The following is a 26,966-nucleotide window of genomic DNA, read 5'->3' as shown; positions in this document are numbered from 1 at the left end:
CTATTGAGTTCAGGTTTGGAGACTGGCAAGGCCACTCTAGGACATTGAAATTGCTTCTTACGGAGCCACTCCCTCGTTGCTCTGGCTGTGTGTTTTGGGTCATTGTCATGCTGAAAGACACAGCCAAGACCCATCTTCAATGCTCTTACTGAGGGAAGGAGATTGTTGGCCAAAATCTTATGATACATGACCCCATCCATCCTCAATTCAATGCTATGCAGTTGTCCTGTCTGCTTTGCAGAAAAGCAGCCCTCAATTATGATGTTTCCCCCCATGCTTAACGGTTAGGATGGTGTTCTTGGGGTTGTACCCATCTATCTTCTTCCTCCAAACATGGCAAGTGAAGGTTATACCAAAAAGTTCTATTTTGGTCTCATCTGACCACATGACCTTCTCCCATGCCTCCACTGGATCATCCAAATGCTCATTAGCAAAATTCAAAAGGGCCTGGACATGTGCTGATGTGAGCAGGTGAACCTTGCATGCCCTGCAGAATTTTAATCCATGACGGCGTAGTGTGTTACTAGGATTAATCTTTGTGGTCCCAGCTCTCTTCAGGTCATTGACCATCTCCTCCCGTGTTCTGGGCTGATTCCTGACCTTTCTCAGAATTACCCTCCCACATGAGGTGAGATTTTGCCCCATACCGAGTAAGATTGAGACATCTTGTGTTTCCTGCATTTTCTAATAATTGTGCCAACAGTTGTTGCCTACTCACCAAGCTGCTTGACTATTGTTCTGTAGCCCATCCAAGCTTTGTGCAGGTCTACAATTTTATCCCTTGTGTCTTTTGACAGCTTTTTGGTCTTGGCCATGGTGGAACAAGTTCAAACAGGTGCAATTAATACAGGTAATGAGTGCAGAGTAGGACAGCTTCTTAAAGAAAAAATAACAGGTCTGTGAGACCCAGAAATCTTGCTGGTTGGTAGGTGATCAAATGCTTATTTCATGCAATAAAATGCAAATTCATTATTTAAAAATCATACAAATATGATTTTCTATTTCTTTTATTTTGGCTGTCACAGCTGAAGTGTAACTACGATAAAAATTACAGACCTCTCCATTCTTTAAAGATGCGTAAACTTGAAAAATCGGCAGTGTATCAAATACTTATTTACTCCACTGTATCTACCACTATATAGTCATCATAAAGTGATAATATTGGTGTTGGCTATTATATAGAGATTTATTTCCAGTAACAGTGCAGTGATCTGCTGAAGTTCCCCTGTACCCGCGATTAAGGTGTGCCACTGTAGTTGTTACCATGGTTACTTGGTTAGGATCCCACTCAGATATTCCGCCCCCTGAGCTGAGCCCCTAGGTATTCCTCTGCTAGTGACCCAGTGCCATCGGAAGCCATGCATGCCTATTTCACCACTCTGTCTGAGGATAAACTAGAAAAGAGAAGCGCTGATAGGGTTTTACCAGATAAAACACACGGTTAGCAAATGGTAAATGCACTCACCGATTGAGGTTGTGAGAGGTCACAACCACCACAGATAGCATGAGATAATGGCAGCTGCAGCGGCCCCACGTGTTTCAGACTTCAAAGTGGAGAGGGAGAAGGGGTTAAACCCGCGCAATCCGCCAGTAATCCAGAAGGAGATGTTGATAAATTAAACAATCTTTTATTCCATGGGTCTACGCGTTTCAAGGTCTAAGACCTCTTCTTCAGGACCAGTAAATCAACACTGCATGTACAGAGAGATGAACCCTTTTATACATATGGTATCTACAAAGTACCGCCTCCCAGCACTTTGAAAAAAGTCAGAAAAAAAAAGACCTCTGCATGCATGATGCAGCACTTTCTGCAGACATAACAAAACTCTGTTAAATGTTCATAGACTGGTCATCATAATAGTTTACATGAAAAATAAACAATAATTGGATGAAAAATCAAGAAAAAAGAAATAAGAAATGAGAGGAATAGTATGAAAAAATGTCAATTTTCGGGACAAGAACTCCAAAGTAGCAGTCCCTAATTATAAGGTGAAATTCGACTTTTAGTGGTGAACGCCACCAGTGATTTTTATATCTGTGTACCCATAAATATGTAACACAGGTAAATTATATTGACATCTAGGTGAAAGAAGAAAAAAATATATATATAAATATATGTATGGCAAAACATATTTTATAGAAAAAACTATAAAAAGTAATAGATAATAAATAATGAAAAAATAAAATGCTGTGATATGTTGAATAAAAATTGTAAAGGAATTTTTTGCCCAGGAATAAAAATATAAATATAAAATTGTAAAAAAGTGATGTGAATCTTTATTATTTGTATTGCGGGTTAAAAAGCTTTTAAAATAGTCACTCCAAACAGTTAGGAGGAGGACATATTTGTATTCATTATTCCTGGAGAGGCCCAAGCAAAAAAGGACTCTAGGTTATTATCGGGCATAAGCGTGGAAAAAGCATCTATACGCATGACGGTCTTAGTTCTGGCATTTACTCCGTACCGCTACTCTATGTGTCCTCATGGCAGGTTCAGGAGCATGCGTATAGATGCTTTTTCCACGCTTATGCCCGATAATAACCTAGAGTCCTTTTTTGCTTGGGCCTCTCCAGGAATAATGAATACAAATATGTCCTCCTCCTAACTGTTTGGAGTGACTATTTTAAAAGCTTTTTAACCCACAATACAAATAATAAAGATTCACATCACTTTTTTACAATTTTATATTTATATTTTTATTCCTGGGCAAAAAATTCCTTTACAATTTTTATTCAACATATCACAGCATTTTATTTTTTCATTATTTATTATCTATTACTTTTTATAGTTTTTTCTATAAAATATGTTTTGCCATACATATATTTATATATATATTTTTTTCTTCTTTCACCTAGATGTCAATATAATTTACCTGTGTTACATATTTATGGGTACACAGATATAAAAATCACTGGTGGCGTTCACCACTAAAAGTCGAATTTCACCTTATAATTATTGACTGCTACTTTGGAGTTCTTGTCCCGAAAATTGACATTTTTCATACTATTCCTCTCATTTCTTATTTCTTTTTTCTTGATTTTTCATCCAATTATTGTTTATTTTTCATGTAAACTATTATGATGACCAGTCTATGAACATTTAACAGAGTTTTGTTATGTCTGCAGAAAGTGCTGCATCATGCATGCAGAGGTCTTTTTTTTTTTTCTGACTTTTTTCAAAGTGCCGGGAGGCGGTACTTTGTAGATACCATATGTATAAAAGGGTTCATCTCTCTGTACATGCAGTGTTGATTTACTGGTCCTGAAGAAGAGGTCTTAGACCTTGAAACGCGTAGACCCATGGAATAAAAGATTGTTTAATTTATCAACATCTCCTTCTGAATTACTGGCGGATTGCGCGGGTTTAACCCCTTCTCCCTCTCCACTTTGAAGACCACTCTGTCTGAAACATTTTACAGATGTGGTGTGCTTTGGATAAAGAGCCGTTCCAAACCTTCTCCATACTTTATTCCCAACATTCTGGTACATGTTTATCTTTGTTCCATCTATCCAAAAAAAAAAACATCTAAAGAAGCCAGCTCAGTTCTGGAAAAGCAAAGTCTCATTTGGCCTTTCTAGTTTTATCCCCTTCACCCTCGGGCGATTTTTCGTTTTTCACTTTTTCCTTCCCTTTTTCAGAGAGCTGTTACTTTTTATTTTTCCATCCATCTTGCCATATGAGGGCTTATTTTTTGAGGGACGAGTTGTATTTTTGAATGAAACTATTAGTTTTACCATGTAATGTACTGTAAAACGGGGAAACAACTCCAAGTGCAGTAAAATTGCAAACAAAATGCAATTGCACAATTGTTTTTTGGGATATTTTATTCACTGTGTTCACTATATGGTAAAATTAACATGTCAGCATGATGCTTCAGGTCGGTACAAGTTCGTAGCTACCAAACATGTATACTTTTATCTAAGGTGTTAAAAAAATTCTGAAGTTTGTAAAAAAAAAAAATTGCACTTTTTGCGCCATTTTCCGAGCCTGTAGTGTTATGATTTTTCAAGAACAGGAGATCAGTGATGGCTTATTTCTTGTGCCTTCAGCTGGCGTTTTTAATTATATCAATTGTGTGCAGACACTATGTTTTGATCTCCTGTTATTGCATTTTTTAAAAATTTTGTGCCGAACAAAAAATGTAATTTTTGCATTTGGAATTTTTTTTCTTGCCATGCCGTGTACCAATCAAATTAATTGATTTTAGATTTTGATAAATCGGGAATTTCTGAACTCGGCGATACCACATATGTGTATATATACATCAATTAACTGTTTTATTTTCAATGGGTCAAATGAGGGGTGATTTGAACTTCTAGGTTTTATATATTTTTTGTATTTTTAAAAACATTTTTTTACATTTTTTATTTATTCTACTAGTTCCTCTAGGGGACTTTATGGCTCAGCAGTCTGATCGCTTGTGCATCTCTGTTGATAAGAGCTGCATAGCTCCGATTAGCAGAAATGAAACGTTCCTGTAAGAGCTGGCACTCTGATGGCTCTTCCAGGAACTACGTCATGGCAGCATCAGGGGTCATCACATGACCCCAAGCTACCATGGCAACCAGCGGCTCCCTGTAATCACGTCACAGGGCTTCCAATGGAGGCGGGGAATGGCACGATCCCCACTGCAGCCAATTTAATCGCACTGTCAAAATTTGACAAGTGGCAAGCAGGCATGGGTGGATCGTGAATCCACCTGCGCCTGTTATCCCCACATGTCTGCTGTTCAAATCAGCAGACATGTGCAGAGATAACTGCCGGCTCACCACAGCAGTCGGCAGTTATTACCACTACATAATCAATGACGTACCAGTATGTCATCAGTCGTGAAGGGATTAAGGCTGATTAATGGTTATCATCTTGTAGTGAATCCTCTGTATTTGCTCTCATGAAGTCTTCTCTTCATGGTAGGTGTTCTTCACTTGGGTCAATGTTGTGAAGGAGTTTTTCTTCACCATGATAAGAATTCTGCGATCACCACTGTTGTGTTTTATGGACATCTAGGCCTTTTTGTGTCCCTAAGCTCACCACTGCATCCTTTTAGTTTTATTTTTTTTCAGAATGTAGAGGTCACTCCTGGACAGCGCCAAACCTGGAGTTTCTCACGCCCGGTGGCGTCAGTATCTCGGTAAAGTCACCACGTGTGAGAAGTTCTGCGTCTGGCAATAACCAGGAGTGACCTTTGGAGTCAGTCCCAGTCAGCACCAGACCTGTAATTTCTCACATGAGGTGACTTCACTGAATTCTGATGTTACCACGTGTCAGAAATTCCTGGTTTGGTGCTGACCTGGAGTGATCTATACAGGGTCCATAGGTATGGATTCGGGGGACATTGTGGGACCACTACACATTGGTTTAAGTTGGATCTTCATGGGTGTTGGGTTTTTTTTTTTTCTAATAAATTGGTGAATGAGGGATACTGTGGGGGAGTGTTTACTCAAATAAACTATTTTTTCTTGTGTACATGTATTTTTTTTTTTACCTTGCACTTACTGGGTTAGTAATGGGGGCTGTCTGATAAATCCCTATCCATTACTAACACCAGCATTACTAACATCAGCTTACAATTCACAGCTTACATCAACTTCAGAAAAATATTAACCCAATTGCCATAGCATCAGGGCAATCAGGAAGAGCCAGGGCAAAGTGCCGGAATTGGCACATCTAATGTGATCTGCCACCTCTGGGGAGGCTGCGGGCTGCCATTTTTAGGCTGGGAAAGACCAAATAACCATTGACCTTCCAAGCCTGATAATACCAGCCTGCAGGTGTCTGCTTTACTTTGGCTGGTTATCAAAAATAGAAAGACCCCACACTATTTTTTTAAATTATTTATTTATAAATTAAAAAACTGCCTGGGGTACTCTGTATTTTTGATAACCAGTCAAGGTAAAGCAAAAAGGTCTGCATTACCTTGGCTGATTATCAAATTTGGGGGAACCCCAGGACGACCTCCCCTGCCCTCTATCGGAGTCTGCCTGAAAAATAATTGAGTTCCCCACAGACGTCCATTATACTTGTTATTCGAATTAAGCTGGTCAGAGCGTCGGACCCGCTCAGTTCGAGTAATGAGCACTTGAGCACATCAGTGCTCTCTCACAACTGATGTTAACCCATTTAATGCTGATGTCAATGCTGTTTACAGCCTCAAATTGGTTAGACAGAGAGACACGGCTGCCTCATTCACACCAATATTCTTCTCACAACACGATTTTGGGTGATTAATGCTTGATAATGCAACGGGTGGCCTTACATTGCCCCTACATGAGCGATGTACTATCTATAAGACTGTCGCTCTGGTTGCTTCCTAGTTTTAAACTACCAGACATATATAGAATAATTGCAGTGTAATAACCAAGCGATTAGATTCAGATTCTCTGGTGGGACTAAAAAATAGTTTTAGAAAATAAAAAAAAAATAAATCAGAAAAAAACCAAAAAAACACTATACATCATTGATCTCACAGCATTCAAAATGACTCAATGAACATAATTACCTTACACAGCAAACACCAGTAAAGTAATGTTTGATACAGGTCTGTCAACAGAAAAATGTGAACATCATGCCTTTTGTAGAGTTTTTACTTTGCTAAAGTTATGATTCTTAGAATTATATAAATTAAAATGTTGTACTTTTAACAATATTATTCCTAACAAGTGGCGGAAAAAACCCCTGTGTTATTTATATCACTTGATGAAACACTTTACACTGTGTGCAGAATTATTAGGCAAGTTGTATTTTAGAGTATTTTTTTTTTTTTATTATTGATCAACAACTATGTTCTCAATCAACCCAAAAGACTCATACATATCAAAGCTTAATATTTTTGGAAGTTGGAGTGGGTTTTTTTTAGATTTGGCTATCTTAGGAGGATATCTGTTTGTGCAGGTAATTATTACTGTGCAGAATTATTAAGCAACTTAATAAAAAACAAATATATTCCCATCTCACTTATTGAATTTCACCAGGTAAACCAATATAACTGCACAAAATTTAGAAATAAACATTTCTGACATGCAAAAACAAAACCCAAAAAAATTAGTGCCCAATATAGCCACCTTTCTTTATGATGACACTCAACAGCCTACCATCCATAGATTCTGTCAGCTGCTTGATCTGTTTACGATCAACATTGCGTGCAGCAGCCACCACAGCCTCCCAGACACTGTTCCGAGAGGTGTACTGTTTTTCCTTCCTGTAGATCTCACATTTTATGAGGGAACACAGGTTCTCTATGGGGTTCAGATCAGGTGAACAAGGGGGCTATGTCATTATTTTTCATCTTTTAGACCTTTACTGGCCAGCCACACTGTGGAGTAGTTAGATGCATGTGATGGAGCATTGTACTGCATGAAAATCATGTTTTTCTTGAACGATACCGACTTCTTCCTGTACCACTGCTTGAAGAAGTTGTCTTCCAGAAACAGGCAGTAGGTCTAGGAGTTGAGCTTGACTCCATCCTCAACCCGAAAAGGTCCCTCAAATTCATCTCTGACGATTCCAGCCCATACCAGTACCCCACCTGCACTTTGCTGGCGTCTGAGTCGGAGTGGAGCTCTCTGCCCTTCACTGATCCAGCCTCTGGCCCATCCATCTGGCCCATCAAAAGTCACTCTCATTTCATCAGTCCATAAAACCTTTGAAAAATCAGTCTTAAGATATTTCTTGGCCCAGTCTTGACATTTTATCTTATGTTTCTTGTTCAAAGGTGGTTGTTTTTCAGCCTTCCTTACCTTGGCCATGTCCCTGAGTATGGCACACCTTGTGCTTTTTGATAGTCCAGTAACGTTGCAGCTCTGAAATAAGGCCAAACTGGTGGCAAATGGCATCTTGGCAGCTTCACGCTTGATTTTCCTCAATTCATGGGCAGTTATTTTGCGCCTTTTTTGTCCAACACGCTTCTTGCGACCCTGTTGGCTATTAGCCATGAAACTCTTGATTGTTCAGTGATCACGCTTCAAAAGTTTAGCAATTTCAAGACTGCTGCATCCCTCTGCAAGACATCTCACAATTTTGGACTTTTCAGAGCCCATCAAATCTCTCTTATGACCCATTTTGCCAAAGGAAAAGAAGTTGCCTAATAATTAAGCACACCTTATATAGGGTGTTGATGTCATTACACAACACCCCTCCTCATTACAGAGATGCACATCACCTGATTTACTTAATTGATAGTTGGATCTCAAGCCTATACAGCTTGGAGTAGGACAACATGTATAAAAAGTATCATGTGATCAAAATACTCATTTGCCTAATAATTCTGAACACAGTGTATGAACAAAGTCGCAAAATGACAGTCGTTAAACAATTCATTCTAGGTCGTACACTGTAAAAGGTGCTATTTTGAAATATATTACTCCTGAATAACAAAAGCCTTCATCGGATGTGTTGAAGGAAAAAATATATTATTATAGCTTACAAAATGCAACTATGAAAAATCTATGTATTGCTATTAATGATGGGGTAGTGTGCTTGCCACTGCTCGATAATCGGGGTGCTCAGGTACTCGCAGTGCTCGGCCGAGTATCGTGGGTGCTCGGATGTGATGTTTATTAAACATCAAATACAAAGCACAGACTTGCGTCACTTAATGATGCAAGCTGGCAACCCAGTGAGAGCCACTTGCAGTCTCTAAATGGCTCTCAATGGGGTTAGAACAAGGTTTTTGAAGTGTGTCCAAAAAAAAAACCAAAAAACGAACAAAACTCCCTACCTCCCAGAAATGGTATGTGTATGTGGGCAGAGAGCTGAACTTGCAAAGCATTGACTTCCATAATGCTCGTTACTTGACTTGAGCCTGTCAGAGTGTCTGACCTGCTTGCTTTGAGCAATGAGCACTCGAGCATTATAATATACTGTACACTCATCATTTCGAGTACTGATCATTGTATTTCTCGACCATCATTATTCGCTAGTTATATACAGTACAGACCAAAAATTTGGACACACCTTCTCATTCAAACAGTTTTCTTTATTTTCATGACTCTGAAAATTGTAGATTCACATTGAATGCATCTACATGTGGAATGAAATACTTAACAAAAAAGTGTGAAACAACTGAAAATATGTCTTGTATTCTAGGTTCTTCAAAGTAGACACCTATTGCTTTGATTACTGCTTTGCACACTCTTGGCATTCTTTTGATGAGCTTCAGGAGGTAGTCACCGGAAATGGTCTTCCAACAGTCTTGAAGGAAATCCCAGAGATGCTTAGCACTTGTTGGCCCTTGTGCCTTCACTCTGCGGTCCAGCTCACCTCAAACCATCTCAATTGGGTTCAGGTCTGGTGACTGTGGAGACCAGGTCATCTGGTGTAGCAACACATCACTCTGCTAACACATCACTCTCCTTCTTAGTCAAATAGCCCTTACACAGCATGAAGGTGTGTTTGGGATCATTGTCCTGTTGAAAAATAAATGATGGTCCAACTAAACGCAAACCGGATGGAATAGCATGCCGCTTCAAGATGCTGTGGTAGCCATGCTGGTTCAGTTTGCCTTCAATTTTTAAGAAATCCCCAACAGTGTCACCAGCAAAGCACCCCCACACCATCACACCTCCTCCTCCATGCTTCACGGTGGGAACCAGGCATGTAGAGCCAATCCGTCCACCTTTTCTGCGTCACACAAAGACACGGTGGTTAAATCCAAAGATCTCAAATTTGGACTCATCAGACCAAAGCACAAATTTCCACTGGTCTAATGTCCATTACTTGTGTTCTTTAGCCCAAACAAGTCTCTTTGGCTTGTTGCCTGTCCTTAGCAGTGGTTTCCTAGCAGCTATTTTACCATGAAGGCCTGCTGCAAGCTGCAAGTTTCCTCTTAACAGTTGTTCTAGAGATGTGTCTGCTGCTAGAACTCTGTGTGGCATTGACCTGGTCTCTAATCTGAGCTGCTATTTACCTGCGATTTCTGAGGCTGGTGACTCGGATAAACTTATCCTCCACAGCAGAGGAGACTCTTGGTCTTCCTTTCCTGAGGCGGTCCTCATGTAAGCCAGTTTCTTTGTATCGTTTAATGGTTTTTGCCACTGCACCTGGGGAGACTTTCAAAGTTTTCCCAATTTTTCGGACTGACTGACCTTCATTTCTTAAAGTAATGATAGCCACTCGTTTTTCTTTACTTAGATGGTTTTTTCTTGCCATAATACAAATTCTAACAGTCTATTCAGTAGGACGATCAGCTGTGTATCCACCAGACTTCTGCACAACAAAACTGATGGTCCAAACCCCATTTATAAGGCAAGAAATCCCACTTATTAAATCTGACAGGGCACACCTGTGAAGTGAAAACCATTTCCGGTGACTACCTCTTGAAGCTCATCAAGAGAATGCCAAGAGTGTGTAAAGCAGTAATCAAAAGCAAAAGGTGGCTACTTTGAAGAACCTAGAATATAAGACAAATTTTCAGTTGTTTCACACTTTTTTGTTAAGTATTTAATTCCACATGTGTTAATTCATAGTTTTGATGCCTTCAATGTGAATCTACAATTTTCAGAGTCATGAAAATAAAAAAAAATCTTTGAATGAGAAGGTGTGTCCAAACTTTTGGTCTGTACTGTATATTATTTTTTTGCATCACTGCAGCTGTAACAACTTATATAGTTACCATGTCAAACTCTAAAAGGGGTTGTCCACTATTTGGACAACCCCTTCCCAATCCTCATGTTTACTCCCCACAGTAAAATAATAACATCTATACTCGCCTACAGTGTCAGCACTATTTCCGCATTGTTACCACTGGCTCTCCCAGGAATAGTGTGACATGTCACGCAATACCTGCAACCAATCAGCGCCTGCTTCACTGAGCCACTCAGAGGAGGAAGCAAGAGATGTGGCTGCTCTCTCCTATCCTTTGCACGTAATTGACATTAGAAGGAAGTGAGAGTGAAGCAAGCACTAATTAGCCACAGAGATTGTGTGATATAAAAATGTCATGCAAGCCCCAGGAGAGCCAGTGCCAACACTGCTGGAAACGTGCTTAGTATTTTAATGTGGGGAAACATAAGGATTGAGAAGGCGTTGTCAACGTAGTTGACAACTCCTTCAAGCTGACTAATTCTAAAGATGGTTTATAAAAATATCAAAGTTTACTTGGACAATAAAGTTCAAAAGGAGGAAAGAAAATGGTTAGACCCCCCTCCCACCCCCCAGTCAGAACGAGCTCACTGTCAGATTTCACTGTTAATGTATTCTACAGTCTACTATATATAGTCATTTGTAGATGCTGAGGACACAAAATGGTTTTTAAAAATGTTATTGAAATCCAATTACAAAAATGATCTATAGAAAAAAATCGAAATATTTATTGAAAAATCATATAAATGTGTTCTTTTCATTGCTTAGTTGTGAAGGTTCAACTGACAGACTCAAGGACGCAAGCCAACTTTGACTTCCACAATGTCACCATTTTGGATGTAATCAAAGAAGGTAAATGAGAGTATTTGAGTAATAAATTTGTAGAAAATGAATGCTAGTATGTTCAATAATTTAATAATTTGTTTCTTACTTTTGTTATGGTTTAATTTAGAAAAGAAGAAAGACACAAAAAAAGACAGAACTAAAGTAGGGTTTTTGTGGTCTTATGTTTTATATTTGGTGCACATTTTCCAAATCTGTAACATTAACCCTGTCTAAACAGCGGTGATGTCCTCCTTTATGTCTGCTGCATAATATACAGGAATATCTTATTTTGTGGTTGATAAATATTCTATATATGGTGAAAATTCAGGCTGGAAGTGAGGTCAATTTTTGACCGATTTGCATTTTGCCCATAGGGATGCATTAGAGTTAAATGCACTGTGTTTGTAATTTTCTGTTGGTAAATTTGTAAGCAAATTAGGTAAATCAAACTATATTCTCCCATTGCATTATATGTATCAGAAATTTTGCAAAACAGGCTGAATCTTGCCATTTAGATACTGTATGGAATCAGTTCCCCCCAACACCCACATTTTGCACTCATTCTGATGACCCCTTAATGCACCAGCCTATTACCCCCCCTCCCATCCTTGACCCAACTGTGTAGTGCCGATGTGTTGTCATGATAGCCGGGTGCCTAAAGCCCCTTTACACACTGCAACATCGCTAGCGATATCGCTGTAACGTCACCGGTTTTGTGATGTAATAGCGACCTCCCCAGTGACATTGCAGTGTGTGACACGCATCAGCGACCTGGCCCCCGCTGTGAGGTTGCTAATCGCTACAAATCTTTCAGGACCATTTTTTGGTCCTATGTTTCCCGCTGCGCTGTTTGACACCGTTACAACGACTTCGTTAGCGACTTCCCTTTCAAATAGCTGCTTTGACACGTCCCCAACATCTAGCGAGGTCGTTCTGCAGGTCTGAATCGCTGCTGTGTGACGCCCTGGCAAAGCCAGGTTGTCACAGAAAGAGTTAATCCTCCTTGGTAACCTGATCCCACACCAGTGCAGCAGGACAAACCACCTCCCCCAGTGTGAGAGCAAAACAGAGCAGGAGGGGAGGGGCTGGAGCAGAGTGTGTGGAGAGAGAGACAGGAGAGGAGCCCGGAGTTGTAGCTCCCGGGCTGCTACAGAAGCGTTCTCCAAAAGGGCCGGGACAGGCTGTTAGTGAGGAAGGGGCCAGAGGTAGCCGGGGCAGGGTAGCGGCCCGCCGGTACCAAGGGCAACCCAGATCACTGCAGGGGAGTGGACTCCCCGTTCCCTGCTGAGGAGAAAGAGTAGAGAAAGAGGCACCTGGCTGCAGGGAAAGAACAGGGGCTGCTGCATCGTGTGTGGGACACTAACACCCTCCATACCGAAGGCTGCGGACTCCGGCAGTTTCTGGTTAATTCCTGACTCTGTGTGAACTTTCTTACAAAGCGAACTGAGTAACAACATCCCCCGGTCCAACCGGACGCACAGCTCTCAGACCGTCTCCATCTCCTCCCTGCACCATCTCACCGGGGTCCCGGGACACCAACACCCTACCCGTGGGGGGAAATCAACACCTTGCTGCCCACCACCATCCCCGGGATCCATTAACCGGCAGCGGCGGTGCTCCGTTACCTCACCGCACACCACGGGTGGCGTCACGGACAATCTCCCCTACTTAATCCCCCTTTTATTGTGGAGCCTGGGATCACAGACCGGGTCGCGCCACCGTGATACCCACAGAAGTGACCCCGTGGCCCGGATCTGAGTACCCCTTATCCCTGGGCGACACAGCTGCGTCGTTGGCCAGATCTGCCTGTTTGACAGCTCACCAGAGACTTTCCAGCGATCCCGGCCAGGTCGGGATCGCTAGTGGGATCGCTAGAAAGTCTCAGTGTGTAAAGGAGCCTTTACTGTTCTCGAAGTGCAATCTTAATCCTTTTAAACCTTGACTAAGGTTGGGTCCTAATTGCATATCAGAATGCCTATCAGTTCATTGCTGAGTATTGCAGTGTAAAGGTCCAGTCACACTAAGCAACTTACCAGCGATCCCAACAACGATAGGGATCGCTGGTAAGTTGCTAGGAGGTTGCTGGTGAGATGTCACACTGCGACGCTCCAGCGATCCCACCAGCAACCTGACCTGGCAGGGATCGCTGGAGCGTCGCTACACAAGTTGCTGGTGAGCTCACCAGCAACCAGTGACAAGCCCCCAGCGCAGCGTGGAAGATGCTGCGCTTGGTAACTAAGGTAAATATCGGGTAACCAACCCGATATTTACCTTGGTTACCACCGCACGGAGCTACACGTGCAGAGAGCAGGGAGCAGCGCACACTGAGCGCTGGCTCCTTGCTCTCCTAGTTACAGCACACATCGGGTTAATTACCCAATGTGTGCTGCAGCTAAATGTGCACAGAGCAGGGAGCAGCGCACACTGCTTAGCGCTGGCTCCTTGCTCTCCTAGTTACAGCACACATCGGGTTAATTAACCCGATGTGTGCTGCAGCTAAATGTGCACAGAGCAGGGAGCAGCGCACAATGCTTAGCGCTGGCTCCTTGCTCTCCTAGTTACAGCACACATCGGGTTAATTAACCCGATGTGTGCTGCAGCTACATGTGCACAGAGCAGGAGCCGGCACTGACAGTGAGAGCGGCGGAGGCTGGTATCGAAGGTAAATATCGGGTAACCAAGGACAGGGCTTCTTGGTTACCCGATGTTTACATTGGTTACCAGCCTCCGCAGAAGCCGGCTCCTGCTGCCTGCACATTTAGTTGTTGCTGTCTCGCTGTCACACACAGCGATCTGTGCTTCACAGCAGGACAGCAACAACTAAAAAATGGCCCAGGACATTCAGCAACAACCAACGACCTCACAGCAGGGGCCAGGTTGTTGCTGGATGTCACACACAGCAACATCGCTAGCAACATCGCTGCTACGTCACAAAAGTTGTTCGTTAGCAGCGATGTTGCTAGCGATGTTGCTTAGTGTGACGGGGCCTTAAGTGATCTGCGTTTAAGCCCATTTAAGTTGAAATTCCTATTGAGGCTAAAATAAAAAGTAAAGTTTAGTAAAATGTAAAAAAAAAATTAAAAATCAAAATTATAAAAAATACATATACCTGTTACCTATAAAACAAAAAAAAGCCTGCAGATAATTAGTATCACCACATTTGTAATGATCCTCTCTATAGAAATGTCATGTTCTTTAACCCGTATAGCGAACGCCATAAAAATATATTTTAAACAACCTTTTGTCTGCATCCCAAAATATGGAATAAAAAGTGATAAAATAAAAAAACCTCCAATGAATCCAGACTTGGTATCAATGAAAACATTAACTCATCCACCAAAAACAAGGTCCCAAATAGTTATGTAGGCAAAAAAGTAAAATCGTTCCAGCTCCCAGTATACATGGAAGCTCAATAAAAGGCAGAAATTGTAGAATGCCTGACGGATGGAGCTTTAATTTGGATTTTCATCAGCTGACCAGTGACGTTAGACAGAAAATGGGCAACATGTTTGCCAGTTTGTAGTCATTTAATAACCTGCTTAGACAGTCAGACCGTTCTTCAAATGTGCACGAAACAATCAGTATTAGATCGTACAGGGTGCCTTGGCTGCAATGTTCTCGGCAGCACATTTATTGTATACACAGGATGATGTGCTGCCAAGAACAATAATCTTTTAAGTAAACTTAAAAATAATTTCACCCGATGAACGAAGGTTTTGCTAGTCTGTTAGGTGCCCGGCAGCCTGTTTACACCGCATTAAATGGAACACTCATTACCAATTGTGCAGTATATGTGCCCCTAAAATTGTTCAAATCCATTAAAAGTCATGAGCCTTAGCGTAGATATTTTGTCACGGTTATCGCTCTGTTGTAGAGTTTAGTGACAGGTTCTGGGTCAGAGTCTCACTTTACCTTGATTAAATGAATTCCCTTTTCTTTGGGAAGGAGAGGGTTAATGTCAGTGTACTTTCCAGGAGCTCCTGACTCCTGGGCAGGTGTTTCAGGTTTAGACCACTCCCAGGTCATATATATACCCTCTGCTTCCAGCAAAGGGTGCTGGTTATTTTCATTTAGAATCTTGGCCAGGAGGAGGAGCTGGAGAAGCCCTCTCAGTGACTTGCTTTGTTGGCTGCAGCATTGGTGCATGCTGAAGCAATTCATAGGGTGCTGGGTGTACAGTTTGAAGTTTTCCAGTAGTCTACTTCCCCTTTTATGTTATTTCCCCTTGTGCGCTTTTAGTGGCTCCTTTGTGTGTGATTATCGTGTATACGAGTTGTCGTTTTCCGCTGTCTGTGTCTGGATGTGGGGTTTGCTCTCCCCTAGGGTTAAGGTGGGGGAAAGGAATTACATCAGGGCTAGGACAAAAGTCAGTGACATGCTGGTGACTCAGACCTTCCTACCATCAAGAGTTCCTCTGAGCTGAAGGACAGCGCAGGGTATGCAGTCTGAGGATCAGCTTAGGTGTTTAGATCCTGCCATCTGGTTCCCGTGACATATTTAGCGTGCCCCCACACACACACACGCTTGTACCAACCACCTACAATAAGTGGATACTCCATCATCAAATACCTTAGTAATACAACATGGAGTACATTCTTGAGAAGGCTGCTGGGGCACTTCTACCATTCTTACATGCTTTTTTGGTAGTGATTTTCACAAAATTCTAAACTCTAAATTGATCATGAGCCTATACTTCACTTTGCTCTAAGGAACCTTGAGTACTGCAGAAATTCTTTTGTAACCTAGGCCAGATCTGTGCCTTGCCACAATTCTGTCTCTGAGCTCCTTGGGCAGTTCCTTTGACCTCCTGATTCTCATTTGGTCTGACATTCACTGTGAGGTCTTATATAGACAGGTGTGTGCCTTTCCAAATCAAGTCCTATCAGTTTAATTAAACACAGCTGGACTCCAATGAAGGAGTAGAACCATCTCAAGGAGGATCACAAGGAAATGGACAGCATATGACAAATGAGTGTCTGAGCAAAGGGTCTGAATACTTATGACCATGTGATATTTCAGTTTTTCTTTTTTAAAAAAAAATCTACATTTCTGTTTTTTTTCTGTCAAGGTCGGGTGCAGAGTGTACTTTGATAAGAAATAATGAAGTTTTTTGAATTTACCAAATGGCTGCAATGAAAGAGTGAAAAAATTTAAAGGGGTCTGAATACTTTCCGTACCTACTGTATGTGCCTATAGACATACACAGGTCTACTATATGACTATAGACATACACGGCTCTGCTACATGCCCATAGACATACACGGCTCTGCTAAATGCGCATAGACATAACGGCTCTGCTAAATGCCCATAGGCATACACAGTTCTGCTAAATGCCCATAGACATACATGGCACAGTTACATGCAAATATAGACACACACAACTCTACTACATGCACCTATAGACACACAGCTGTACTACATGCAACTACATGCAGATATACAGAGAGCTCTATTACATGCACATATACACAAAAACAGCTCTACTACATGCACATATGCACACAGCTCTACTACATGCACTTATAGACACACACAGCTCTGCTACATGCACACTACACACTCCCATAGACACACACAGCTCTGCTATATGCACACTACACGCTCCTATAGACACACATTGCTATTCTACATTCACACTACACAGTTCTGCTCCATGCACACAGCTCTGCTATATACGCCTACAGCAAAACACAGCTCTGCTACATGCAGACTACATGCCTATATACACACATAGCTCTGCTACACACAGACTACATGCACATATACACCCACACATATTTCTGCTACACGCAGAATACATGCACAAATACACACATAGCTCTGCTGCACACAGAATACATGCACATATGCACACACATAGCTCTGCTGCACGCAGAATACATGCACATATGCACACACATAGCTCTGCTACATACAGAATACATGCACATATACACCCATAGCTCTGCTGCATGCAGAATACATGCAGATATACACATATAGCTCTGCTACACGCAGAATACATGCACATATACACACATAGCTCTGCTGCACACAGAATACATGTACATATAGAAACACAGCCCTACAACAGGCACATTTCCTTACACACACTATACATTGCCTCATCTTGCAGTTCCTGATGGGTGCAGAGCAGGAGAGGAGCCAGTGGAACCTGGATGGAGGCTGTAGCAGTTGAACAGCTAGAGCAACTTCCAATTCACCTTTCCGGTCATGTGATCAGGCACATGATTATATAGGTAAGGGTGGTTGACCTTAGGGAGATCAACATCCAGCACCGCGGAGTACCATCACGTGTTTTCTCAACGCAGTGATTCTAGAGCAATGCCCCCTGGGAAATATGCAAAACAAGGAAGCCGCAGAGACACCATCACATGTTTCTCAACGCTGGCAGGTAACTAGCCAGGTCTTTCACCGGGAAGAAAAAACCACGGGAAGGGCAGTCTCCAGTCAAGGAAACCACCTATGCCAAAACATGGTATCTATCCACAGACAGCTGTTTCGGGGCATTGCTCTAGAATCACTGCGTTGAGAAAACACGTGATGGTTCTCCGCGGTGCTGGATGTTGATCTCCCTAAGGTCAACTATGCTTACCTATATAGTCTTCTACTAGGCATTGCTCCCACTAGCCAGTTTCCTACTCCACACTGAAGAGGGGAAAATACCCCGAAACAGCTGTCTGTGGATGGATACCATGTTTTGGCATTGGTGGTTTCCTTGACCGGAGACTGCCCTTCCCATGATTTTTCCTTCCCAGTGAAAGACCTGGCTAGTTACCTGCCAGCGTTGAGAAACATGTGATGGTGTCTCCGCGGCTTCCTTGTTCAGGCACATGATTAGTCAGATAACCTGAAAGGTCCTGAAGTTACTCGGGCAGAAGGTCCTTTACCTTCTCAGCTCTTGCAGCCTCCGTTCTGGTCCAATAAGTTTCCTGTCCTGCTCTGCACTAATCACACAGATCAGTGCAGAGCAGGAAGAGAGAGGACAGGCCCGGGTCCACCTCATTGCGCTGATGGCGGCCCTGCCCCCTGGGGCCCAGTGAGTGTAGGAATGAAAGGAGAGGGGCCCGGACTGTCAGCGCTGGGCCCCCCTTGTTGGCTTCTGCTCATCGGCCCTGTACAGGAGTCACGGCTGTAATGCGCTGATGGTGGTCCTGTGCACTTTGATCCAATCCTGCTGATAAATTATAACTTATTTAGGGTGGAATAGCTCTGTATATAACAAACACCTGCTGCCACATTTTCTTTGAATAGTCTGAGAGCAGCATACTACAACCTGATTCCAGGGATTTATCACTTACTGGACAGCTTGGAGCACTTTTGATAGAATCCTTGTTTTGTCTGATGCAGATGTAGCAAAGCTGTGTATATAATCTCGCCTATACCCCAGACTGGGAGCTTCCTATACATACTGTGTATTGTCATAAAACTAATCAGTGGTGGGGGCGAGGTTATACAGATTTGCCAGACTGCCAAGCATGTGAGATGTAATCAGGCATTGATAATCTCCACCTGATAAAACACTGATTGTCCTGTAAGTGACACATCCCTGGAATCGGGCTCTCTTGCTCAATATTATGTTGCTCTAAGTAAAGAAAATCTGTCAGCAACGTTTGCTATTTCATCTATTACATGCAAGGTCAGCTGCATGGTGATAGCTATCCATGTTGTTGTGGAATAAGAAAATCCCCGTGCATATGTAAAGCTACGTACTTTGCTCGTTTTTTGTTTGTTGGCACATTTTCATCTTTTTTTCAGGAGCAGACATTGAGTCCAAAACCATTGGTCAACAAAGACAGTTCCTTAATCACTTGGCTTGTAACCAGTTACTTGAACTGAAAACAAACATGGTTTATCTTATAATGAATCACTATTCTAATGTATGGGATATTTCATCAACGTAAGTACGGTATTATACAATCCCACTATAAAGCATAACCTCCCTGCGTAGCATTGTATATCCAATGATCTCCTGGTAGTGACCTATGCCTTGTCTCTTCTTTCTCTCAGGGCAAGTTACATGTTCAGCAGTGACACATTCATACTCGCTTGGCCAGAGGACGATAATACGCTGAAGGAGTTTACAGAAACCATGAAGGAACAAGGATGCAATACTTAAAGCCTATCTGAAAAACAAGAATTTTAATAGAAACTGTTCCCTAATGCAAAAAAACCCCAAAAAATCTCTGGAATAATTTAATATATCCTGGTGATTCTGAGATTGTTTTAGTGATACATTGTACTTTATGTTAACAGTAAATTTAGGTTGAAAAGTTTTTCATTTTGTTGTGAAAATATCTGACATTTGATGAAAATTTAGAAAAATTTTAAAATGTTCAAACTTTCATTCCTTACACCTTAAACGAGATATTCTTACCACACAAAATACTTAATAAATAACCTTTCCCAAATGTCTACCTTGCATCATTTTTCAAATGTCCTTTTATTTCATTATGTTGTTAAAAGGGTTAAACTTTGGTTGCAATTTTTCATTTTATTTTCCCAGGGAAATTTATAAATCCAATTTTTTATAGTTCTATTCATGTTTCATGGACCTTTGAGGGGCTTATATATCTGAAAACGTGCAGAAATGCTACCATTTTAAAAACTGTACCCCTTAAGTAATTTGTAAACTGCCTTTGTTAACTCGTTAAGGGGCTACACAGAAATTAAGGCAAAGTGGATTAAATATTTTGATAGATCGGGCGTTTCTGAACGCGGCGATACCAAATGTGTGTATATTTTTTATTTTTTTAACCCTTTAATTTTCAATGGGGCGATTGGGGGGTGATTTGAACTTTTAGGTTTTTTTTTTTACTTTTTTTTTATTTTACTAGTCCCCCTAGGGGGCTATAGCGATCAGCAATCCGATCGCTCTGCACTATCTGCTGATCACAGCTACACAGCTGTAAACAGCAGATACATGCACTTCCTGCTTCCCTGGCCTCCGTACAAAGCAAAAGTGAAAGTGGTTTATGTCTAGACAGGAGTCATCACATGACCCTGTGCTACCATGACAACCACCGGAAGTGACGTGATCATGTCACATGACTTCCGGTATTGGGCAGTAAGTAAAACTTTACCGCAATCGCGTTTATAATGGCACTGTCACATATTGACAGCGCCATTACAGGGGTTAAATGGCACGAGCAGATAACGATTCTGCTCGTGCCTAGCAGGCACACATCTCAGCTGTGAAAATCAGCTGAGATGTGCGCCGATCGCGGTATGCTGCTGCCGGCAGACCGCGGGCAGTAACGTTATGACCGCTAGGACGTAATTTTACTGCCCGCGGTCGTGAAGGGGTTAAAAAAAATGGAAAAATTACATTTTTTCAACAAAAATATTGCTTTAGCTGCACATTTTTCATTCTCCCAAGGAGTAAAAAATAACCCTAAAATGTATTACACAATTTCTACCGAATGTGGCAGTATCCCATATGGTCAAAAACTGCCGGGCTGCGAAAGGAAAAAACCCTATTTGGTATTTGGAATATACCATACATATGGCTGGAATAGACTGCAGACATCATGTCTTATTTGCAGATCTGCTGAGGTAACAAAACAGCAGAAACCCGACAAATTACCCCATTTTAGAAACTAAACCCCTCAATGAATTTATCTAGGGGTGTGTTGACTATCTTGAACTCAATGGTGCTTCACAGAACATTGTAATATTTGTATGTGAAAATGAAAAATTACGTTTTTGTTATTTTAACCTCAAGTTCGTAATTTTCACAAGGGGTAACAGGAGAAATGCAAATGTGATGATACCCCAAATGTGGTAAAAACACTACTGTTTGGGCACATGGCTCAGAAAGGAAAGAGCGCTATTTGATTTTTGCCTGGAATAGACTGCAGAATCGTGACATGCCAAAACAGCAGAAACCCTCCATAAGTGACCCTATTTTGAAAGGAATTCATCTAGGGCTGTATTGAGTATTTTTAACCCATAGGTGATTAAGAAAACTTTTACATAGAAAAACTATAAATATAAATTTGGTGACAAAATCGTAGTTTAGTGAAAAGTGTAAAAGTTCCACAAGGTGTCATAGGAAAAAATAGACCCCATAATTTGTTATGCAATGTTTTCCAAATGCAGCGATACCCCATATGTAGTCAAAAACTAATGTTTGGGCACATGGCAAAATTTGGAAGGCAAAGAGCGCTATCTAATTTTTGGAACGCAAATTTGGACACTCCATTGCATTTGCAGAGCCCTTGAGATGCCAAAAAAAAGCAGAAACCCCCACATGTGACCCCATATTGGAATCGTCACTGCTTAAGGAATTCATATAGGGAGGTATTGAATATTATATATTAGCTGCACATTTTTTTAGTTACACAACGGTTAATAGGTAAAACTGAACCACAAAATGTGAAGTGTAATTTCTCCTAAATATGATGATGCCTCATATGTACTTGGTAATTACTGTTTGGCCACACGGCAGGGCAGAGAAGGAAGGAGTACTATTTGGCTTTTGGAGCACAGATTTTGCTGCAATAGTTTTGGAGGTGTATATGTTGTTCTGGCACCTTTGGGGCTCTGCAAATGTCACTTCCAAAGTGACCCCATTAAAGAGAGAGTGCCCTTCTCAGTGAATTTATCTATGGCTGCAGTGACTATTTTGGCCCCACAGGTGTTTACACTTAGTAATATCCACACCATAATTTTTTTTCTGGAGAATTGCAAATACGCCAGCTTACTGCCAAGCTTGTGCTTCTTGAGACACACCTTTTAAAATGTTAATTGTGCTCTCCCCACTAAACGAATGTGAAACATTTGGTCGCTTACTGTGGTTTAGGCACAGTGGGGCTCAAAAGAAAGGGGGTGCTAGGCTAACAAGGTGAGGTGGATATTAAAGCCCCATGGTCTGGGTGTGCACACAGGCCACAGGCGCTGGTACAATAGGCAGTGGAGGCACGCAGGAAACAGGCAATGGAGGTCCTGGAGACTACAGACAGGTACTGTGCAGGTCATGGTGTATAAACAAAGTAAGTCTCAATACCAAGACACAGGTGTATATTTTGATAGGCCTTATAGAACCTAGGTAGAAGATCACATGGGAACATGCCAAGCTCTTTGCAAAGCCCAACATAAAACACAAGAGAGTTTAGCGGACTGGGATGAAGGGAGCAGAGGCTGGACCCGGGACAGGTGTGTATCAGGGGGGGCATTTGGATTTGGGAGCACAGATTTCACTAGATTTTGAGGAGGTAGAAACATTTGTTCTACCAGTAATCCCTTATATTTCCAATGACAGATGACAAATCTGAATGGGGGCTTGTTTTGTGCTAGAAAAATTGGAGCTTTAATTGGTAGTATACCATATTGTATACTGTATACGTAACATTTTTTTTACTCACTTTCAGTATGTGGCTAGGATCACATTCTTGTGCTCTACGCAGAGCACTTATGTTGGAGTTTCCATGTAAATCCCACAAAAATACAATTGGGACCAAAGCACCAACCAAACCACTCACTATTATTAGACAGATACTTTGGGCTTTGTTTGCCATCTTTTCTGGGGGGAATCCATCTTTTTAGGTGTGCACACATCGGTGGTTGTGCAAACTTGCAGTCTAAAAAGTGACCTAAAATAATTGGACTTCGTCTGGTCCTTGACCCAGTGGTGTCCCAAGTGACGTCATCTGCCTCAATATAGTTAGTAGTTGCGACGGAGGTTTTGTAAGAATTGCGTTTTTGGGAATTTACACAAAAACCCTGAGGTAAGTGCTCAGCGGAGATCACTGGATACAATGGAACTGAACCTTTATTCCTAGTTTTTGGAGGCAGAATGAACAAATTAACAGCAGTACAAGAATAGTTTTTATTTTTAAACTGTTCATGTGCTGTAAGCAATAAGACAACTTTATTTTTTGAGTCAGCACAATTACGACACCAGTTTTATATACCGTAGGTTTTTTTTCCTACTATAGCATATTTCTTAAAAAAAAAATATTCACCATATTCTGATAGCTGTTTTTTTTGTATGTTGTGTGAGGGCTTATTTTTTTGTGGGACGAGTTGAAGATTTTTTTGGTGCTATTTTGATGTACATTACATTTTTGATCGCTTTTTATTCAAATTTTTACACGAACAAAGATCAGAAACTCACTTATTGTTTTTTAAATATATTTTTCCACGGTTCACTGTGCGGTAAAAGTGATAGGACACTTTTATTCTTTGGGTCAGTAAGATTATAGCAATAACACATTTACATTATTTTATGATTTGCTGCTTTTGCACACTAAAAAGAATATTTTACAAAAATTAATTTGTTTTTGCATCTCTATTTTCTGTGCTGTAACCTTTTTTTATGTTTTTGCCGAAAGAGCCACATTAGGGCTTGTATTTCACAAGATGATTTTCTCTTTTAATTTATACCATTTTATTTTTTCATATGTATTTTGAACAATTTTAATTATTTTTTGTGTGTGAGTATTGGTGTGTTTTTTTTATTCGTGTTTATCTTGTGGAATAAATAACATGACAGATTAATAGTTTGGGTTGTTCCATATATGCCGATACCAATTATGTGTACTTTTATTATTTTTATACAAAGGCTGCCTTTTTAATGACAAAGTAGTGTCTCATGATTTTTGTGTGCTTTTGTTGTGGGTTTTTTTTTTTCTTTTTTACTTAGTTCCGCTGTGGAACATGAATATTTCTTACTTTAATCTCTGATCTCATGTATTACATGAGACCTGTCAGTTCTTCATTGATTCAGCCTATTACACCCTGCTCACTGCAGGGTCTAAAGGCCCAGTCAGACACAACGACTTACCAGCGATCCCGAAAACAATGTGACCTGATAGGGATCGCAGGTAAGTCGCTGGGAGGTCGCAGGTGAGATGTCACACAGTCAGACCTTACCAGCGATGCAGGAACGATACAGGTCTCAGTAGCGACCTGTATAACGATCTCAGCAGTCACTGTGACCCTGTCACACAGTGTCAAACACAGCGATGTGTCCTGCCCAGCAGGACGTCGCCTTTGAAGAAAATGACCTGGACCATTCAGCAACGACTAGCGATCTCACAGCAGGGGCCTGATCGCTGGTGTCACACATAACGAGATCGCTAACGGGATCGCTACTGCGTCACCAAAACGGTGACTCAGCTGCGATCTCGCTAGCGATCTCGTTATGTGTGACAGTACCTTTACAGGCCACTGTACCTTAGAGCTATCAGATGACCTCAGGTTGCCATGCAACTATCGGCACCTGCAATCACGATCACAGGATGCAGATAATGTTAAAGGAAAAAGTTATTTGTCCCATTAAACCACTTAGATACTGTTGTTGTGAATGACAGCAGCATTTAAGGGTATAATTGGCCCCTATCGGTTCTAAAACCGGTTGGGGTCCGATGTCACAGGATGTGAGATGTCAAATACAACTGACACTTGCAGTATTTTCACCTGCTGTGGGATGCTACTCATTCCTCAGCACTGTGAAAAAGACCCATTAACGGCAGCTACGGTATGAAAATGTGTATCAGCGGTCGTTAAGGAAATAATCATATTCATCTGCAGAATCATATTGCCAGGTCATTTTTACCATAAAATGAATGTTGTAACCATAAAATTCAGAAAACATTTGGTGAAATAGCTTTTTTCCTCACCTTTTCACCTCTCTAAGATTTTTCTTTATTATCGTTTTACAACCCATTATATGGTAAAATGAATGGTGCCATTCAAAATCACAACCTGCCCTGCAAAAAATTAAGTCCACATATGCTTTTATTAACAGAAAAATATCAGTGGCCTTGGAAGAAAGAAAGAAAAAAAAAAAAATTTGGCTGCTCTTTAAAGGGGTGGTCCACCCATTTTTTTTTTTCCCCCATTGATTTTCACTTACCATTGTCTGCATCTTCTTCAATAGCCTCTATTTCCATTTCTGGCACTGAGCGGCGCTATCCTGCATGCTCAGTACCAGTCACATGACCGCCTGGAGCTGTGGCCGCCGGCATCCTCTGACGTCCCGGCATTTCCGGGCTCTCAAACAAGACGGGTACGTCACAGGATGCCGGCGCCACTCACAGTGACTGACAGGGCTGTGGGCGGTGACTACCGCACGTCACAGCACAGCATCGAGGGGAGGAGCCGGAGAACTTTACTGTGGAGCGGTGAAGGCAGAGCGCGCGCATACCAGCATTCAGCTGTGGCAGGTACGGGCTCCAGTCTGGAGTACAGGGGGGGTTTCCTCCACTGAAATCCCCCCTGTCACGCAAGTATCTGATCACACTGTCCACCCGCCCGCTCTGCTCAGCTGTCAGGAGAACGGGCGGTGTCGGCAGTGTGATCATATACTCCCACCAGCAGCACAGGTGACCGGACGCTGCATGGGACCAATCTGCTATGTATCATCCGGTCACCTGCACTACAAGTCCCACAGTGGAGACAGATAGTGACATGCTGCACACTATGTGTCAGAGCAGAGCATGTCACTGTCTCCACTCTGGGACTTGTAGTGCAGGTGACCGGATGATACATGTCACTGTGTCCACTCTGTGATTTCTGCTGCAAACTACCAACTGTATACACTCTCACCTGCACAACAAGTCCCACAGTGGAGACAGTGACATGCAGCACACTATGTGTCAGAGCAGAGCATGTCACTGTCTCCACTATGGGACTTCCACACAGGAAGGAGGGGAGGGAACTGTTGTGGTGGAGATCTGAGGGGAGGGAACAGTCAGAATGGGTTGGGAGATAGATTGCTAGTTACTGCAAAGGATTATGGAAGTTGTAGTAACTGAACACAGGAAGTTAAGAGAGAGATTAACTCCATCAGAGCTGGAGCCAGAAATGAAGATGTTATGCTAGACCATGATAAAAGATAATATTGGTAAAATAACGTCATAGATGTGTTTAGATGCACATAATAGCAAGATTTATCAAAAAAAAAAAAAAACAGTTTTGGTAACTGGACAACTTCTTTAAGTCCCTACGTTCATAGAACCGTATAAAAGAAAAATAGTTTCATCCAGAAAACTCAATGTTCTTTTTTTCCTCACTTGTCAGCCATTTGCAATCCAATATTTACAGAGGCAGTTCATTTACAAGACCATTTATGGTTTCCCATGTTAAAGAGTTGAAATGTATCCACAGAAAAAAACCCAGATACTATAGGGGGGCTCGCTATGGCATTTGATTCTTTTGTGCACTCAGACTTAAATGGGAAAGTCTCATCCGAAGAATGGAAAAAAATTAATGCAAGATGCGATTATTTTTACACATAGATTCACAATGTAGAGAAAAACATTACTTATCTGGACTACACATTGAATAACATTGGTCCATGTACTATCCGTTTTTTTCACAAGCAACACTTGGACCAAAAATACGCTCATACGAGAGGTATCTGTATTTTTCATATAACATTCACGTATTATAGTCACAGCTGTGAAAAATAAAAATCAGAGACTTGTCTTTGTCTGTTTTTGATCCAGGTCATTAGTCAAAATTAGCCATACAAATCTAAGAGCCTGTAAAAATGGCAAAAACTGACCCAAATCTGATCCAGCACACTAAAATAGAAAAGAAAAAAAAAACTTTC

General features: G+C 41.5%; 1 protein-coding gene across 1 annotated transcript in view; it reads left to right on the top strand.

Annotated features, from left to right (window-relative positions):
- LOC142291993 (venom factor-like) overlaps positions 1-19,767 on the top strand; it is a 353,454-nt gene extending 333,687 nt beyond the window's left edge. The window contains exons 39-41 of the mRNA XM_075337006.1: positions 11,348-11,431; positions 19,163-19,304; positions 19,415-19,767. Coding sequence (XP_075193121.1) covers positions 11,348-11,431; positions 19,163-19,304; positions 19,415-19,523 — 335 coding nt within the window. The 3' untranslated portion in view covers positions 19,524-19,767. The remainder of the gene's footprint in view (positions 1-11,347; positions 11,432-19,162; positions 19,305-19,414) is intronic.
- Positions 19,768-26,966: the final 7,199 nt, after the last annotated feature.

Source organism: Anomaloglossus baeobatrachus, chromosome 1, assembly GCF_048569485.1.
Source record: "Anomaloglossus baeobatrachus isolate aAnoBae1 chromosome 1, aAnoBae1.hap1, whole genome shotgun sequence".
Lineage (NCBI taxonomy): Eukaryota > Metazoa > Chordata > Amphibia > Anura > Aromobatidae > Anomaloglossus > Anomaloglossus baeobatrachus.
This window is presented reverse-complemented; position numbering and strand designations above follow the sequence as displayed.